Source organism: Schistocerca americana, chromosome 1 (assembly GCF_021461395.2).
Source record: "Schistocerca americana isolate TAMUIC-IGC-003095 chromosome 1, iqSchAmer2.1, whole genome shotgun sequence".
Classification (NCBI taxonomy): Eukaryota; Metazoa; Arthropoda; class Insecta; order Orthoptera; family Acrididae; genus Schistocerca; species Schistocerca americana.
In genome coordinates, this window is record NC_060119.1 from 172429706 (window position 1) to 172449251 (window position 19546).

At 38.4% G+C, this 19546-nt stretch overlaps 1 protein-coding gene across 2 annotated transcripts in view; it reads right to left on the minus strand.

Annotated features, from left to right (window-relative positions):
• LOC124596023 (inositol polyphosphate 5-phosphatase OCRL) overlaps positions 1-19546 on the minus strand; it is a 99042-nt gene that overhangs the window by 23423 nt on the left and 56073 nt on the right. For both annotated transcript variants that reach the window (XM_047135387.1, XM_047135912.1), the window contains 4 exons: positions 13524-13661; positions 9856-9953; positions 9577-9760; positions 5186-5313 (listed from right to left, as the gene is read on the minus strand). In XM_047135387.1, coding sequence (XP_046991343.1) covers positions 5186-5313; positions 9577-9760; positions 9856-9953; positions 13524-13661 — 548 coding nt within the window. The remainder of the gene's footprint in view (positions 1-5185; positions 5314-9576; positions 9761-9855; positions 9954-13523; positions 13662-19546) is intronic.

Consider the following 19546-nt stretch of genomic DNA (forward strand, 5'->3'; position numbering starts at 1 on the left):
CCCTCTTATACGAGCATGATGGTACCACCACTGATAAACATCACAGCAGTGAGGTAATGTGTATGTTCCAGTCAGCACAGTCAGATGGGTCAACATGGAGGTGATACAGAAAGGAAGTATTGTTTTGGATGTGCCAATGACCACACCATGAATGGAGTTGCTCCATTTGTTGGTATATCAATGTGGATTTTCCAACTCGCATACAAGATATAGTGTATCACATGCAGCTATGTAACACGGCATATGAACAGTGGTTGTCAAAAGATTTTAACTAACAGGAACCAGAGGAGTGTCACATCTTGTCAATGACAACTGGTTTCTAACCTGACAAAAACTGCTGCTGTCAGTGAATGTTAGTCCATCTCAAGCAGATCCCAAGCAAACTTTGTTAAGGTAATGCAATGCGCATGTGGCACATAAAGCTGCACTAGTTCAACAGGCCAAACACACAAACTGGACAGTAGAGGATTGGAAGCATGTAGTGTAGCCTGATGAGGTGAAATATTGCCCCTTTTCAATAATACAAGACACTGAAGGCACAAAGGCCCAGTGAATTGTTTAACCTCTAGTGTATGGAAGGTGTAATTGAGGCTGGAGATGGTTCTTTGATGTTTTAGGGGTGTTTTCCATACCCTAACTTTGACTGACTCCTTTAGATTCTGGTGAACAGAAATCAATAAGTTTATTTCAACATTCACAGTGACCAAGTGTTGCCCTTTCTTCAGAAATGGCATAATGAGCATGCTGTGGACACATTTCTTTTAAGATGACAACAGGTGTGTTCATATGGCTGCACACATTTGTTCCTGATTGACAGAAATATAGGCACTGTGTTATACCTCTACTGGCCTGCTAATACACTGCCTTAATCCTACAGAAAGTATCTGGGACAATTTGGACCAATGGGTGAAATAAAGCAATTAACACCCCACCTATTTTGGTAACTGTACAAGACCTCATTACCAGTGAATGGCTTTAACAGACACAGCATACCTGAGAAAATTTTTGGTCCCTCCTGACTACACTGATGTCATTATCACTGCTAGAGGTGTGTTGCATGGTATTAGCATGTCATCTTCTGCCAGTGACTGTCTTGTGTACTTATATAAATGTGTGTGTTTATGTAGAAATTTGAGTGTCAGTAGCAACAATCATCATCTGTATTAGAATGTGCTATTATTGTAATTTCTTTAGTCTGCAAACAAACAAGAGGCATTACTTGCAGGATAATGTTACTGTGTCTTATGCAGTCTCTCAACTCATTTGGCTCACTGCCTTCTCTATGTGCACAATTTAGTCCTAGTTGTGTATTACAGAAAAAAATTGGTAATACACTATGAATGTGACAAGTGAAGGGTAAAAGTTTTCACCCAATATTGCTGAGATGAGCACACTTTGCAAACAACAAAAATTAAAACTTCCTGCCCAATAAAAGGTAGGGTAACATTTGAAAGCAGCCATGTTCTATATCAGGTTTGCTGCAATTACTGTACAGCATTCTATGTGGGTATGACAAGTAACCAAATGTCTACTCACGATTAGCCACCGTCAAACTGTTGCAAACTGCAATCTGAACTGTCCTGTTGTTGAACATGTTGCACACCACAAATAAATTACTTCAGCATCTGCTTAACTGCAAAGGCTATTTGGATGCCCCCTCCAAGCACAGGTTTCTCTTAACCAAGCAAATGGGAATTGTCTCTCCAACATGTTGCGCGCACTCACTATCCCACTGGCCCAAACCTTTGCTAACCTGTTCCACTTTCTCACCTTGCCTCTTCCCTTCTCTCTTCTGTTCATGCCATAACTCCTCCATCTGGATCATGCACTGCCTTCTCTCCACTCCCCTCCACCCTTTTCTCCCCCACCCAAACCCTTTTCCCTCCATCACTTTTTGTTGTGCCATCTGCACTTCTTGTGCAGCTATGAAGTCACCTGTTCAAAGACCTAGCTCTTTACCATTACCCCCTCCCTGCATTCTTGCCTATTCCCTCTCCACCTCTATCAGCTCAAGCACCTGCTTTCGAAAATTAGTCTTGCCGTAGCCATGGGAGTGTACGCCTGGGTGTGTGTGTGTGTGTGTGTGTGTGTGTGTGTGTGTGTGTGTGTGTGTGTGTGCGCAAACGTGTTGTTCCTGGAAAAAACTGCTACTGCTTGAAAGCTAGGGTGAATGTTTTTTTCTGTTGTGTGTTATTGTGCTCCATGCATTGATCCGTTATAGGTAAATGGTTGCCTTTCCCTTATTTTACATATTACTTCATCCAGGAATTTTTGTTAGTGTTAGAGAGCAAAAATTTTTTAATTAAATTTTCAACTACGTTTTTCTGCCTTCTTTTGTTTGTGTTTGTTGTTGTTGTTGTTGTCCTCAGTCTGAACACTGGTTTGATGCGGCTTTCTGTGCTACTTTGTGCTGTGCAAGCCACCTCATCTCCAAGTAACTACTGCAACTTATATTCTTCTGAATTTGCTTACTGTATTCATCTCTTGGTCTCATCCATGATTTTGTAATTGGTGATATTTAAGTGGTGATCCCTTAATGTATTAGAATGTGTCCTGTCAACAGATCCCTTCTACCAGTCACGCTGTGCCACAATTCTTTTTTCCCTCCCCAGTTCTATTCAGTACTTTCTCATCAGTTGTGTTACCTACCCATCTAATCTTCGGCATTCTTCTGGAGCACCCCATTTCAAAAGCTTCTATTCCCTTCTTGTCTCAACTGTTTAACACCCATTTTTCACTTCCATACAATGCTACACTCCACGTCCTAACACTGAAATATATATTCAATGTTAACAAATTTTTCTTCTTCAAAAACGCATTTCTTGCCATTGCCAGTTTGCATTTTATATCTTCTCTAGTTCAGCCATTGTCAGTTATGTCGTCCAAATAGGAAACTCATTTACTGCTTTAAATGCCTCAGATCCTAATCTAATCCCCTCAGCATCACCTGATTTAATTAGACTATATTCCATTAGCCTTGTTTTGCTTTTGCTGATTTTCATCTTATCTCCTTTGAAGACACTGTCCATTCCGTTCAACTGCTCATCCAAGTTCTTTGCTGTCTCTGACAGAATGCAAAATCTAAAATTCCCCTCTACTACACAACAAGAGGAAAAATTCCCAACAGGACCTCTTGTACTTACAGTAAAAATTACAATCTAATTGCTATTATAGTGTTGTTGTGGTCCTTGGTCTTCAGTCTAGAAACTGGTTTGGTGCAGCTCTCAATGGTACTCTATTCTGTACAAATTACTTCATCTCCAAGTAACTACCGCAACCTACATCCTTCTGAATCTTCTTAATGTACTCATCTCCTGGTATCCCTCTATACAAAAGGTAAAAGTGACAATCTGAGTGTTAAATCAAAAAAGATGTCTCCCACAATCTGGAGAAACAGCCAATGCTTTTGATTTTTCTGCATATCCGTTTAATTTAATCTTTGTCTTCCTATTTCTTGTTTTCATAAATATCAAAATATGTAAAGTTCTAAACTTACTATAGTTGAATTCTTTTATCTTGGCGGCTCGCGCATGCCCGCCCAGACGCGGGAGATTGCTGCGTTGCCAGCTGCACACGACGCACGTGCCAAGACAAGCAGCGTCATAGTATAGTATAGTTCGCAAGCTTACGTTTAGGGGGGAGCGCGCAGTTTATGAAGTAAAGCCACAACTGCCGCATTAACCCTTTCGCTGCTACAGAGACGTGCTCCCCGCATTCCGCGCTGTGCGCGATTTTGTCACTGCACTGCTCGCCTGTGCTGACACATGGTGTTTCCGACTGCTTTGACACACTTATCATTCGATTCCACAAAAACTATTTGGCCCAAAAATTAGATTTTTACACATCATCTTGACTGATACCTTCCCTCCACTTCCTTTGACTGATTAAAGAGCTTTAAAATAAAGCCAAACGCGCCCGGTGTAAATAAAACTTTTATTACAGTCGCGAAAGACGGAATATTTCTCAATATTACATACGACACCTATGTGGTACTTACATTAAATGAGATATTGCTATACGGTAAATTTTATATGAAATTTAGGTACCTTGTCCACATTTCATTCTCAACATTGTGGCAACTAAAATCGACCATACGGAAAGTATACGCTATGGACTTTTACCTCTGCAAACTCTTCAAAATTTCGTGCAATGGTTTTCTACATTTAATGCTGCACAATAACTGGGTTGAACATCGAACCAAAATTAAGTCATTTATGGGGGGAGGGTATCAGTTAAGAAGATGTGTAAAAATCAAATTTTTGGGCCAAATAGTTTTTGTGGAATCGAATGATAAGTGTATCAAAGCAGTGGGAACACCATGTGTCTGCACAGGCGAGCAGTGCGGTGATGACAAAATCGCGCACAGCGCGGAATGCGGGGAGCACGTGACTGCAGCAGCGAAAGGGTTAATGAAGAGACAAAGCACTAGAAATTTCAAAAAATTGCATTCAAACGAATAAAATTCGTGAAGTAAGACACTTTGATATCGTTTTTAAATAAAGAAAATATTTAACATCCCACAAGGTTTGAACTCTTTACCTTTCGCTTACTAACCCAACGCCCTAACCGTTACGCTAGCGCAGCTCGTCCTGCTGTGTCACTCCATAAGGACTCTAACAGGTCACGCAAAATTCTGACAAACATTGTTGGTATGCCTATGAATTACTCGCACTTCGTCAAAGTACAATAGGAAATAAACAATTACCGCTGTTCTTTATTGCGAAAAAGCGGTTCGTGAAATTGATACAAACACCTTTCCTTGCTATCGCCTGAATTAGGAGTCTTATTGCTTGTTTGGTTTAATTAATAAATAGAAAATGAAGCAATTGGTATAAAGAATGGTTTTTCCAAACTTTCTATAAAACAAAGTCTGCTATCAAGACATTGCTTTTGTTCTATTACTTTATTTATGATTGAACGTTTCTAAAACTGAAGACACTGGTCCCTGCTCTGCTCTGCAGTCGAAATCTGGCAACGTTGTTCTCTGTTCATTGACTGACTGTATTTTTTGACGTCAGATGCGCAGAACGAACCTAAACTCGGCCGCCAACATAAATGACGCGCACTTTAGTGTTTGCTGTTGACTGATAGTGGTTTGTGATACATAAATACAAAAGTATCAATTATTGACAAAATTAAATAATTTTGCCAACAAATACAAAACTAATATTTATGAAGTAATTACCTGTTTACACTGCAGGTAATTGCTGGACGCATTCAGGCAAATATTATGTAAATTGTACGGTATAACTGGCTCTGCAGTGGATTCCAGAAGTAAGAGTAAAGCTTCAGCAACTGAATGAACACTGCCAGCTATTTAACAGTTAAGTGAAAAAGTCAAATGCAATATGATACATGGAACCCGTTAAATGTATAAATAATCACATTACAAAGCAGCTATACAATTTTTCTAGAAATATACAAGCTACCATTTACAGATCTATTATATTGGCCTCACAACATAAGAGAAAAAAAAACCTTATACTGTTGTGTGTGCTAGTATGATTTTGTCCAACTGCAGTGCAGTTAGTGAACCCTTTGACTGCAACATGTGATACTTTGTGGTCATGGTGGAACACTGCACTGGCACAGCTCATGTGCTGGGTGCCTAGTACTTCCAATGCAGTTACTATTTTTCAGTGTTGTTATTACTCTGACATTTAGACTTGTATTGGGCAATTTAGAAGTACTTATTTACAATATTTACTGCAGCTTGTAATGCCTACACATCATTTCAACAAAAAATTGAAGATGCAAGATCAATGGAAATCACTGGTTTTATAGCAAATAGTGTGGTGAAATTCTGTTGGAAGCACTTATGATGAACAAACAACAGTCATCCATCTGTTAGACCTAAAGCATACTACAAAGTCTGGAGCAGGAACAGCAAAAGTGCACATGTCTAACTGGGAATGCAGTCGTGTACGCCAAATTGAAGTTGGAGTAAATGATAGTGTGTAGTGAGACTCTGCTAGTTATGATGCGCCATATGGACTGTGTTCCACCACAGTGAAATGATAAAGAAGCATAAGTCTGAAAATGTCTGCAGTTGACGACCCAATATGGCCCTGTTGACACTGAATTGCTGTAGTACTCCACTGCAGTTGGAACATGGTGCACACTGACTGCTGTGGCAGTCCACTGCAATCAAAGGATCAAATGTAAATACCATCCACATTTTTGATAAACTGACTCCCTCTATTAATCTACTCACCTATAGTTCACTGCTTACTTTCAACTTATTTTCATCTACAACTACATGACTCGTCTTCCGTTCACATTTAAGTGTGTGGCAGAGGATTCATCGAACCACATTCAGACTTTTCCAGTACCTACCAATGTGCAGGAAAAATGAACACTTGCATCTTTTCATTGTAGCTCTAATTTATTGTATTTTACCACAACGATCATGTCTCCCTAGGTAGGATAGCATTATCAAAATATTTTCGCATTCAGAGGAGAAAGTCCGTATTGAAATTTCATGAGAAGATCTCACTGCAATGAAAAACACTTTTGTTTTAATGTTTGCCACTTGAACTAACATAACATATGCGTCACACACACTATTTCACAAAAAATCAATATGAGCTGCCTTCTCTGAACTTTTTTGATGACCTATGTCAATCCTATCTGTGCGATACCATATCGCACAGGAATACTATAGAAGAGGACAGACAACTTTAGTGTACACAGCCTCTTTATATGACCTGTTGCATCTTAAGTGCTCTGCAATAAAACTGTCTTTGGTTCACCTCCCCCCACAACTTTATCTATGCCCAGCTGAACTGACAGACTTTAAATTTGTGTGATTAACAGCATAGCCGAAAGATAATCAATTTAGTCAACTGCCTTTTTGCACTGTACAAATATCTTATCAATCACTATGTAACTGGTTTTGATCACAAGTCACTAGTAAGAAACAGTGTCAAAAGCCTTCTGGAAAACTAGAAATACAGAATCAATTAGAGATTCCCTATTGAAAGTACTCATTATTTCGTATGAAAAAAGAGCTAGCTGTGTTTCACAAGAACAATATTTTTTTAATCTGTGCTGACTGTGTCAATAGTTCATTTTATTCGAGGTAATCCATAATATAACTTATTTAATTCTTGTAAATAATCCTTTACTAGTTAAGATCACAAAAATTATTTATGACAATATTATGAAATGGACATACTGTTACTCACCAAATAAAGGAGCTATTGAGCCACAGGCAGGCACAATGAAAGGACTAATTTAAGCTTTTGGCCAATAGTAAGTGCACAAACATTCACACAAGCGCAAATCACACACATGTGGCCTCTGTCTACAGCTGCTGTGGCCCGACTACAGACTGATATGAGCAACAATATAGAGAGTGTAGTAGGGCTAAGGAAGAGGTGTGGGGCAGGAAGATCAAGGAATAGCAGGGTAGGGGGTGGGGAAAGGAAGTGTGCTGACTTGTCAGAGTGAAAGAGAGCATACAGGGATGTGGTAGGAAGATTATGAGGCTGATAGGTGCTTGGGGGGGGGGGGGGGTCAGAGAGGGGGGGGGGGGAGAGAGAAAAGGGAGAGAGGACAGGGAAGAAGTAGAGAAGGGGAAATGCTAGTGGTTCCTTTGGCATGTATAGTGCTGGAGTGGAAGCAGGGAAGGGACAGGCAGGTGGAAGACTGGAAATAGTGCATGTTGCTGCCACAGGTTTAAGGATATGTTGTAGGGAAAGTTCCCACCTGCAAAACTCAGAAGAAATGTGATGCGTTAGTAGGAAGGATCTAGATTGCGCAGGCTATAAAGCAGTCATTGAGTAGGATCCTTCCTACCAACATTTTTGAATTGTCCTGGTAAGAACCCTATCAACAACATATACATCATTCCTGCAAGCCACAATGTCATAAAACAAACTGTTTCATTCCAATTTAATAACATATTTTCATTTAAAACCAGTTATGATTTTATTTTTTGTGGTATAATACATCTGTTTCATATAGGCACAAAACCAATATGCCAAGTTGGTGTGCTATTTAGACACAAAAAACATTTACCATGCATTTAGGAAAGGTCATCTGCAGCAATGCCTTTGCAGAACTTAGCTTTTGGTTGTATGTGGCTTTTATCACTTACATATATTTTTTAACAAAAAACTACATAGTTGTAGATGTGGGGCGACTGGCTCAAGCAGTGTAGGAGAAAACCCATCTGCTGCTTGGATGGAAACAGAGCGCACGTGCAAATATTTCTTTTCACTCAATGTGCAGAATACAACAACAGATAATGACGACTATTTATATGGAATTAGATTTTCTACAGCTGTCAGTTCAGTTTATGCCATCAATCTCCTCTTCTATTCACTCCAATGTAGTAATTACACATGAAAGTCACCAAAACTGCTGTAAGTTCATATACTACACAAATGGCAGAACTACGATCATTTTCAACATACATCTTTACTGATGTATACCTACCCATGTACACAGGAGGAAAATGGTACATCTGCAACAGCCATTTGATTGCACATGCTGTGGAAACTCGCTTGCAGTACGTCAAATCTTTATACAATTGTGCATTGAATGTGAGAACATTAAACATTTCCTACATGCTTTGTTACATCTTTATAGAACTGTTAAATCACAATTGTTTTACGAGTAAAGATGGTTTAATTATGACAATCTAACTAACCTGTGACAATTAAACCAAAATGCTCTTGGACACGTTATTTACTAAACAGCTCCAGAAGGGAGGGGGGGGGGGGGGGGGGGGGGGGAGGAGAAGATTTTGAAGAGCCACCTTTTTTACCACTGAGCCACCTTTTTTACCACCAATGAAGGCTGGCAGTGAAATTGAGATCCTTTATGAGATTATCAAGTGACAAAACTGTGGAGGTAAGAAATGGTGAAATATTATTAAAAAATTTAACACTGAATAAGTAACATGAAAACTGTACATTCCTTCTAGAATCATATTTTAGGTTCAATGGAATTTTAAGGAAATTCTGAGTTATCAGGTACGCCAATAAAAACAATTTTCAGATGAAATGGCATTGTGGTTTACAGCAGTACAGAGTAAACTCAATAAAAAGAAATTGAACAGTGTTCCATCAATACAAAAAGGCATAATAATGCATGTTTTCAGCATTTGCAAAAAGTTGATCAAGATCACACCATTCTTCTCTACCCTTCATAGTCATCATACCTTCAAATTTAACGGTATAGCATGGAAACGAACACCACTGGGAATCCTGGACTTGTGAAAACAAATCACTTTTTTCATTGATGAAAAATGGGAACTTAAAAGTGGAACCAAAATTAAATAAACACTCAAGACACTCTCCGTATGAAGTTTCTGGTTCCAAAACATATTTCTGTTTGACAGTGCTGGTGCAGAGGAGTTTAGTATTTTAATGTGATTAAATGCCTAAAAGTAGTGGATAAATATCCAAAAGAAAAATCTTGTAATTACTTTCACAGTACAGCAACGCAGTACCTGTTGTTCTTCATCCAACTCCTCTTTATGAGTCAACATACTGTTTTCTTGTGAAGTGAATTTACTGAAACATCAAAGAACTACTGAAAAGAAGGCTTGTTTGCTGCAAAGGATACGCAGAGGATCAGGTGAGCCATTATCAAGCCAGTTTCTAATTTGCAAAATTTCTGAATGCAAACCAGGCTGTTCAAACAAGTGTGGCTGTTTTAGTCCATGCCTGTAGAGGTGGTCAACCAGAAACCATATTTCCTTTGGTATTGGGTATGGATCCTGTGTTGATGTTACTTCCTTACTGCTTTCCTGTACAGAAGGAAGGGGAAAAAAAAACAGTCCTTTATTTACAAATTAAGTTTATGAGGTTATTACTATAGTCTTATTCTACAGTCAACACTTACCAGTTCAACAAGCCTGCCAACAGGTATTTCACGTATTGGAAGTGTAATATACACCAGCGCTTCAATTGATGCTCCAAAGCAACTACGCTCATATGTTCCTGTAAGAACAGTGTGCAAATGTGAAACTATTTTATGCCTAACAAATTATTATTTAATTTCCAAATGCTGAGTAAATCTGTGAAATTTGCATCAGAGAAGGACAAAAGCTGTGCAAGACTAACTGTACAACACCCCAACTAATTACTGAAACATAAATCATACTGTCAGATGTATTTTGTGTTGCACTTAAAATTATCAGTGTTATCATAAATTTCTAAGAAGGGTTATCCTAGATATTCTGTAGCAGTTCAACAAAACTTTCATCAGGGACCCAAAGAAACAACAGAAAATGAATAACCCAGGATCACAAAAAAAGTGTATTACAAGCCATAATGTTATATAAGCTCAGAAAACAGTACAGAACATTTCTTATTTCTCTTGGCATTATCACAAGAAGTCTTATTTTTTTCTCTGCTCTTTACTTTCTGGACGATTTTTGCATGTTTCTGATACAGATACAGGTAACATATCAGTTCTGGGAATTCCAAGACCATATCAAAACCTTTTCAGTAGTTTCACAGACAAGCCCGGACATACAAAAAGAAGTGAGCAGCGGACTTTAGTTTATATATGTAAGAGAGAGAAGAGTTACTAAAATATTTTTTATTTACCTACTAAAACGAGGGATGATAAATGGAATGTTCAGTCTAATGGGAAAACAATATTTTTATGTAATAACAGAAAGTACCCTAGGATTTTCATGAAGCGAGTTTTCCATTATCCAAAACTTATGACAGAAATGAACATATCTTTTGCTTGCATTGAATTAGAAGTTTGAAATTTTTACGCTGTCAAGATACCATAGACCTTAATATGTGACAAATTTGAATTTGATATATCTGCCCGTTCCTGAGAAAAAGGGTTCTAAACAGTTGGACGGACAGACAGACAGACAAAGTGACCGTATGTTGTTGTTGTGGTCTTCACTCCTGAGACTGGTTTGATGCAGCTCTCCATGCTACTATATCCTGTGCAAGCTTCTTCATCTCCTAGTACCTACTGCAACCTACATCCTTCTGAATCTGCTTAGTGTATTCATCTCTTGGTCTCCCTCTGCGATTTTTACCCTCCACGCTGCCCTCCAATGCTAAATTTGTGATCCCTTGATGCCTCAAAACATGTCCTACCAACCGATCCCTTCTTCTAGTCAAGTTGTGCCACAAACTTCTCTTCTCCCCAATCCTATTCAATACCTCCTCATTAGTTGCGTGATCTACCCACCTTATCTTCAGCATTCTTCTGTAGCACCACATTTCGAAAGCTTCTATTCTCTTCTTGTCCAAACTGGTTATCGTCCATGTTTCACTTCCATACATGGCTACACTCCATACAAATACTTTCAGAAACGCCTTCCTGACACTTAAATCTATACTCGATGTTAACAAATTTCTCTTCTTCAGAAACGATTTCATTGCCATTGCCATTGCCAGTCTACAGCAAAGTGACCGTATAAGGGTTCTGTTTTTACAGATTGTGACATGGACCGCTAAAAACCAGATATCAATTATTTCTTCCGGACAGGAAATAGTAAGCACATTGTATGACAACAGAAATAATGAAATATTAGCAAAGGTAGTATTCGTAACTTGTGAGGGATCATCAACATTAATTTTAACCCTCAGATGGAGTGTAAGTATAGGATTTTTTGGCAATTACCACCATTGAATAGGCATGCTTGCTGCAAGTGCAGGGTATGTATTTATAGTAATGTTTTGGAGAATTCTGCAGAAAGATTTTTTATTGTAACCCTATGCAGAATCCTGAGGAGCTAAAAGAAAGAAAAATATCCATCTAAGGTTACCTGAATGGTGACAGCTAGTCTACAAAATGTCAGAATTTATGGAGTATTGGAGCCAATGCAGTGACATGAAGCTCTTGAAATGATGCTTGCAGAGTTTTAGTTTCCTTGTGGATTGTGTACTGAACAGCTCAACACACCAGGCCAAGCTTGTACTGAATATTGAATGTAACTGAACTTTCGGAAAGTTAGTCAGCAATTTTAAGGTGCATAGAATGTACCTTTTGATTCACGAATATATTCAATATACATTACACAAGTACTCTTCATTGTGACTTGTAGACTGGTGTCACATGAACTGATGTTATTTGGTAGTGATTGCTTGTTCCAGTTTAACTTTGAACAGTTTGTTCGATTCTGAGTGAGATTAATTACTACACATGTGCATTTCAATAATTATTCTTAGGAATTTATATGATCTCCATGTGACTTTAACTTTCACTAGTAGTGAGCAGTTTCAAACTTCAAGCCTAGGCAATTAGATGAACATCTTTATTAGGGCTATATTGTCTATTACTTCTAGCACGTTCTAAGAGATTTGGCTATCTTTTATGAGCAATCAACAAAAATTTTTTTTTAACTTCTCGTGATGCTCTACATCTTTAAAATGATGTGATGAAGGAATAGAAGTAAAAAAATTACATTAAAAGAAATAAGAGTGAATAAAAATAATGGTCAAAGTCATTTCAACATAGATTTAAAATTAAAAAACTTCAAAGGACTTGATGAGATTCGAACCCACAGCTTATTGCATGTGAGAACTATACCTTAATCAATATGTTACACGACCAATCTGTAACATTCTTTTTCTAAAGCTACAGAACACCACATTTTTTTGGTGATTACTCACAAACAAAGGCCCACCAGGATGAATGGTTGCAGGGTGTGATAGCTGGAACTTTAACTTGCATAACCATATAAATGGTTTCGAGAAGTCGGACCCACCACTGGGGACCCCTACTTATAAAGTCCCTTTACTTGGCACTGCACATTGTCCAGGTCTAATAATCTTTATGCATACATGATTAGGAAGGTGGGTAGTGAACTGGCTCTTGACACCAAATATAATATAATATTCATCCACCCCCCACCCCCATAGGCAGTCCACCAAAAAGTTAAGATTAGACAGACTCTACGATAAATGGGAAAGTAAGTTTAGCTTCAAAAATTATGACTGTTTCATAAGTAACACACTCAACTGCAGATCATACTACTTCAGAAACTCACAGCATAGTTTACAGTCGGTCTTAACAGCTGACTGCGTCAACCTTGATTCAAGATTAACCACAGTAAAGTTGGCATTCAACCCTTTTAAATGCAATATTCTGGTGTACCGAAACTGATCCCAAGTTCAAGAGGAGAATTTACTGCAGTCAAATTTTACCAGCTTTCTCAAGATGACCAAAGTTTTGTAAGTGTACAGTTTTAAGATAGGAGCACGTTTCAATGTACTGAGACAGACTTGAGGCTTTGTATACTGTAACCTAAATGTAACATGAACCCAGAAAGTTTATTAATTTATGAATCAAACTTTCCATGAGTAAAATTAAACTGCTTCCCCACATGTGAACACAATTACTGTATTTCCCTAACACGGGAAAGAAATAATACAAGTTTCCTAGAACAATCATTGGAAAAACTGAGAAAATTCATTATGGCTGCACTAAAATTTAGATCTGTGAATTCATTATTTTACTGCTACCCATTTCTGAGGCTTCCTCAGTTTTGCACACAGTTTTGTAAAATATATGTGTCACATAATATACCATACCTGTAACTGTGATAAAAATATCTTTTCCTCCTTCTAAATGTAGAACTAGAATGTCATAAAGCTTATCCTCTCCAGAATTCAACTTAAATGCCGATTTCTTGTCAACAAAAACTTCCAGCCTGATATCACATTTTTCACCTAAAACAAAGAAATGTATATTTTAACAAGAATGGAACGAGAATAAATATTAAAACATTGCAGTGAGACTTTTAGAAGAACTGCTGATGCCAATAAGTTGTTCCTGAAATAATTAACCCAATGTTTATTGCTATTACAATGTAACAAGCTTTTTACATACTCAACAGGAGTGTGCATTTAGAACATTCACTATCTGATCGAAAGTATCTGGGCACATATTAGTAGATACTAATGTGGGGTGTCTCCAGTGTTCACCTTTATGACAACTTTAACTGGTGACAGGTCATTGGGCCCCCAGCAAACAACACTTACCAATTACAAAGAACTTTATTGATCTCAATATACGGTGTAGCGAGGCAGTCACATCTCTCTTCATGGACCCTGGTTGGGGTTGTAGTATGGGTGGCAGCTTCCACCTGGCACTGCTGCTGAGACTGACATTGATGTTAACGGCATGTCGTGTAGCGCTGCGACAGCATCTAACTCGGGAAATGGCCCCTTGGCTCCGCAAATGGGCGCAGTGGTAGCATGAGGAGTATAATCTGAGCGCCCTCTGAAGAAGTCTGGCAGCAGCTGCTGTTGTGGTGGTGCCCTGGATCCCACCAGGAATTCAGTGTTTGAGTCAGAAGTGCAGAGATCAGACCCGTAGGGCTGAGACACCAGGTACCGTGAAGGACTTAGTGCAGACAGCAGGTGCAATCCACTCATCCCACTGTCCGGCATCATCTTATTACTGGCTTCTGGCGGCGATGAGTGATATCTGCCCTAACCCAACAGGTTCTTCATATTCCTCCAGTGCCCATTTGTTTCTCTAAAACCCGACACCTAGTCACGCTATCAAAACAAGATACTTGCCTTAGCGTGGTGACCTGCCTCACCTGTTACACAGTCACGACTGTGCACCACCATTCACTGCTGAGCTCTGCTACCCTCGCTGCGCAACTACTGACTTGTCTGTTACTGTAACCCACATGTTGCCACACTGGTGGCTACCAAACGGTGATGGTTAACGCAACACTCTGTGGCCCTTCCATGTTACTTCTCCTTACTTTTGTTAAAGACTAATAATTTTCTGACCAAAGACTGGGTCGTGACACTACAGAGCTGTTTGAATGTCTGTGGAAGAATGGCAGTTCATTCTTCTTCAAGAACTGAAATCAGAAAAGGTAGTGATGTTGGACACTGGGGTCTGGATCAAAATCAGCTAACTCACCCCGGAGGTGCATCAGTGCGTTCAGTTTAGGATTCTGGGCAGGCCAGTCCACAAACCATTCCCTCAAAGATGATTTAATAAGAAAGGTCTGTTTTCATGTTGATACCCACAATTATCTCCAAAGTGTTTCTCTACTGTACACAATACACAGTGCTATAATGCGTTCATGTCCTGCATTTAGCATTCTCTCAAGTGCAATCAGGTGATCACACCCTAACTACAAAAATGCCCGAACTGTAACACCACCATCTCCGTACTTCACTGTCTACAGTACAATTAATGATAGATAACATCCACCAGGCATCTCCCGCAGCCAAACATGCCCACTGGATTGCCACAGAGTGTAGCACAATTCACCCTGTGAAGTCACTAATTTCCAGTCATTTCCAGTGGCATCACTCTTACACCATGTCAAATACCACTCAGCATGTGTAGCTTATGAGGAACTGATCAACCACTGCAACCCATTAGCTGTGGTTGTTCCTTCGAATTTCCACTTCGCATTCACATAAAAAAATCAGCTTGGACAGCTTTAGAAGTGATGAAAATAATGTCCCTGATGGATCTTTTGCTAAGGTGATATCCAATGACTTGTCTGCATTCAAAGACACTGAATGCTCCTGACCAACCCAGTCTGCTGTTAATGCTTATCTACTGACAACACAACACTCACCAGCTCTTTTATACTGGTGGTTCTGCACCTTGTGACATTAGTGGTCAGTTCCACATTACACGTGGGTACAGAACCTGTATAAAGATGGATTTATAATTAGGTACGGGTGTTCAGATACTTTTAATCAGATACTATAACTCCCCTTCCCCAGGTACTGCATTTTTTTGGTATAATTCCAATAATTTTCCTATTCCATAAAGAGAACTTGGTGTGCCATTTTATTACTCAAAGCAGAAATAACACTTCATTTTGAGACACCTAAGTTCCAGAACTTTAGCAGGTCATAATCTCATTTTGCATATTTTTGAAAATATATTGGTCACAATAAACAACATGACCATGAGATGTAATTACAATGAAATTAAAAAAATGAACTCTTTGCTGTACCGGTTTTACAATCCTCAAGAAAAATAGCCTATGACAAAACAATTATTCACTTCTAGTACCATTTAATAGATTTAGTCCTTTAGAAGCCAAGTTTACTTCCAACCAAGTTCTGCTATTACTGAAGCAATCTACTGTAATATTTTCACTAGCAATGTCTTATTAAGGTAATCTACAGATATCTACTTCTGCTCATTGACCTTTCTACACTCTGCAATTTACATCATGTTGCAGCCTGTGAAAAAGCCTTAATAGCAGTTGTCCAGAATTTTTGTACAATCCTTGTTAAGTGGACCATATGCAGTAAAACTTGCTCAAATCGACACGTGTATAATTCGGATTTCTGCCCAAACCATACAAATATTTCTGTCCCGGTGCATTCAGTGCACTTGTATGTGCTGATTTTTGTATAAAGTGGAACATGCCTAATGCGGAAATGGAAAGCAAATTTTAGAACATACTTAATAATTCATTGTATAATGCAGAAAAGAGCCTACACAATACTACAGTATTACAGTTCATTAGTTATTCACGACTTTACAAGGACATTACTTTTAACACCTCTGTTAAGTGGGGCAAAACCAAGAAAAGAGTTCCAGCACAGCACTGCTGGTGTGGACCTAAAACCATGCTGCTCTGTACAACAATGAATAAGTTACGCTCAAGTGTCGGTAGAGTACATCAAAGGAAACGGTTCATTCATCAGCACTCTGCCGGCTTTCTGTTTTCCTCATTGATGCATGCCAGCACATACAGGAACATTGTTCCGAATCTACCAACACACTGCTGCAATGTGTTCCGTTAAACAATGGTTTTACCCGGCAAGATCATTATTTTCTGCCAGTTTCAGTTGACTAGTAGCACTTTAAAGAGATACAGTAACATGATGTCGAACAAACGGTATGTGTTGTTAATACCTAATGAAGAGATTGATATAATTGAGACGAGTGAGAAAGACCAATTCTATGTGCGCAAAATTATGTTGCATTTCAAATGCGGTAAAACACAAATTTATGAGACGTTAAGAAATAAGGATAAGATTCAGGACGAATGGACGAAAGGGAACGGGCAGATGAAAAGAAAGGCAAAGAAGACCAGAAATGAAGAAATTAACGAAATAGTGTGGAAATGGTTCGTAAGTGTGCGCGCAAAAAACTTATCTTTATCTAGACCCATGTTGCAGAGTGTGGTTTGGAAAGTCGCTGAAGAGCTTTGAATTATGGAGTTTAAGGCATCCACAAGACGGCTCGACAGTTTCAAAGGTAGGCACAACATCATGTAGAAGGAAGTGTGTGGGGAAGCTAAGGATGTGCAGGAAAGTGTAGCGATAGAATGGAAGACAATACTGTCCAACTTAATTGTGAATTATGACCTGAAAGACCCGTTCAATGCTGATGAAACAGGACTGTTATCACGCGCTGTCTTCAAAACTGCTAGCAATTCGAGTAAATAGTGCACCGGCGGAAAAATGTCCAAGGAAAGACTCATTGTACTGCTGCCTGGAAACATGTTAGTTTAAATAGAGAAGCCACTGGTGATTGGAAAGGCGGCAAAATGGAGTTTCAAAAACAGACGTCAGTAAGCTTCCAGTCACATGACAAAGCAATAAAAAGGCATGGATGGTGAGTGGTCTTATGGAAGAATGGCTGGTCTCCTTCAATGCCAAAATGAAAAAAGGAAAGCGGCAAGTTCTCCTTATCCTAGACAAAACAACCTGCTACCTGAAAGTAACGTTATCAAATGTGAAATTGGCTTGGTTCCCTCCAGGTTCAACCAGCCTCACACAACCCATGGATCAGGGCCCTATTTAAACATTCAAGTGTCATTATAGGTGATTACTAATGCAATCTCTTATTCTTAGTGTTGAAGAAGCCGAAACTGCATTTGCTCTTGCACGGTCAGTTTCTGTTCTGGATGCAGTAAACTGTATTTGCTTGGCAGTAAAGGAAATAAAACCTGAAACTGTCACCGAGTGCTTCAATAAAGCGGGGTTTGGGGACAAGAATAAGACGCTTCTGTGGCCATCGAAGTTCAAGAAAATGCAGCAGCAATTGCTGAATTAACGAAAATGTGAAACGTTTCGTGTAGTGCAGATGATTACATTCGAAATGATTCCCTTTTGTCAATTCACTCCACTTTCACTTCAACAGATTTAATTGAAATCCATAACACAGAGGATGATGAAGAAACAAAGGAAGAAAAAGAGGAGAAAAATGACTTCCCTAGAAAAATCAATAAGCTTGAAGAAGCCATTGCACGCGTAAACACTGTTATGCAATTTGCAGCACACACAAATTCTCCCAACTTGTCAGGACTATTGTATGGTGTAAAAATTGCCTAGGAAAAACAATTTTGAACAGAAAATTGAAACAAGTTTCCCTCCTTGATATGTTGTGAAAAAAAAAAAATAAATAAATAAATAAATAAATAAATGTAAAGCAAATAAACATGGGAAAAATATGAATGTACATACAATAATAAACGAATTTAAAGTTAGAGTAAAAATATAGAAATGCTGTGTTAGTTATCAATTAGTGTAATGGTCCAGTGTTTTATTGTCCAATATACAGCAAACGAACATCTACAGTGCTGGAGTGAAGGTACGAAGATACAGTATATGCATAGTTAAAAATTTTTACTGTAATTTTGTTCATGATACCTGACAAATTTTACTTAGCCCCGTGAGTTTTGTGTAATCCGGAAACTTGTCCAATTTGGAAAATTATTTTAGTTCCAGGCGATTACGTTTTGAGCAAGTTTTGCTGTATATATATGGAGACTGACAGTGGCTACAAGAGTGTGCGTTTGAGTGTGGGTGATTGTGTATTTGAATCTGTGTACCTTTACTGAAAAAAGAACAAGAGCTTGAAACCTAGTGCAAATACGGTTTTCCGTTATGTGTTTGTGTCCCAACCACGAGTCTGCTATAGGTGAGAGTGTGAACGAGCTAGGTGGATACTTTCCATGTGTTATGTTTCTCTATTCCCAAAATAACCAAATCTTTCATTTAATTTCATCTTATTCTCAATATGTTTACCTATTGACACGTAGCACTTACCTAAAAACCTCAACTTCTTAAATTTATTATTTTAAGTGTTAAGTTTGTTATTCACATTCTCATTTCCAAGTGTTCTGATTCCATCTGCGTAATTAATTTTCATTAGAACAAAAGTTACTGATAATTGAAGTTAGCACTATAGTTCCAGATGTGTAAAACTTTACAAGTTTATCAGCATAATATTACAAAGCGAGCTGTGGAGGACTTTAAATTACTGAAAACTAATTACCTTAAGCAATACTTAACATAAAAGTTTCTAGCTACTGCCAATTTCCACTATCAGTTTACAGAGTGATTACTAACTTTTGTTAACTTATTTTTCCATACCAACTGACATACAGCATTAATTAACTCACCTTACTAAGTTTTGCAATATGGCACTCATCCATATAAATAAGGAGATGCACACTGGCATTACAATAATAGTTCTTCCACGTATTTTACTAAATTTCTGACTAGCAACATTTTATATAAGTGAAAATCTTATTAACGTTGCTGCTCATCAAAAACAATAAACAGCACATAAACGATTTTCAAAACATGTGCTTTTCAAAATA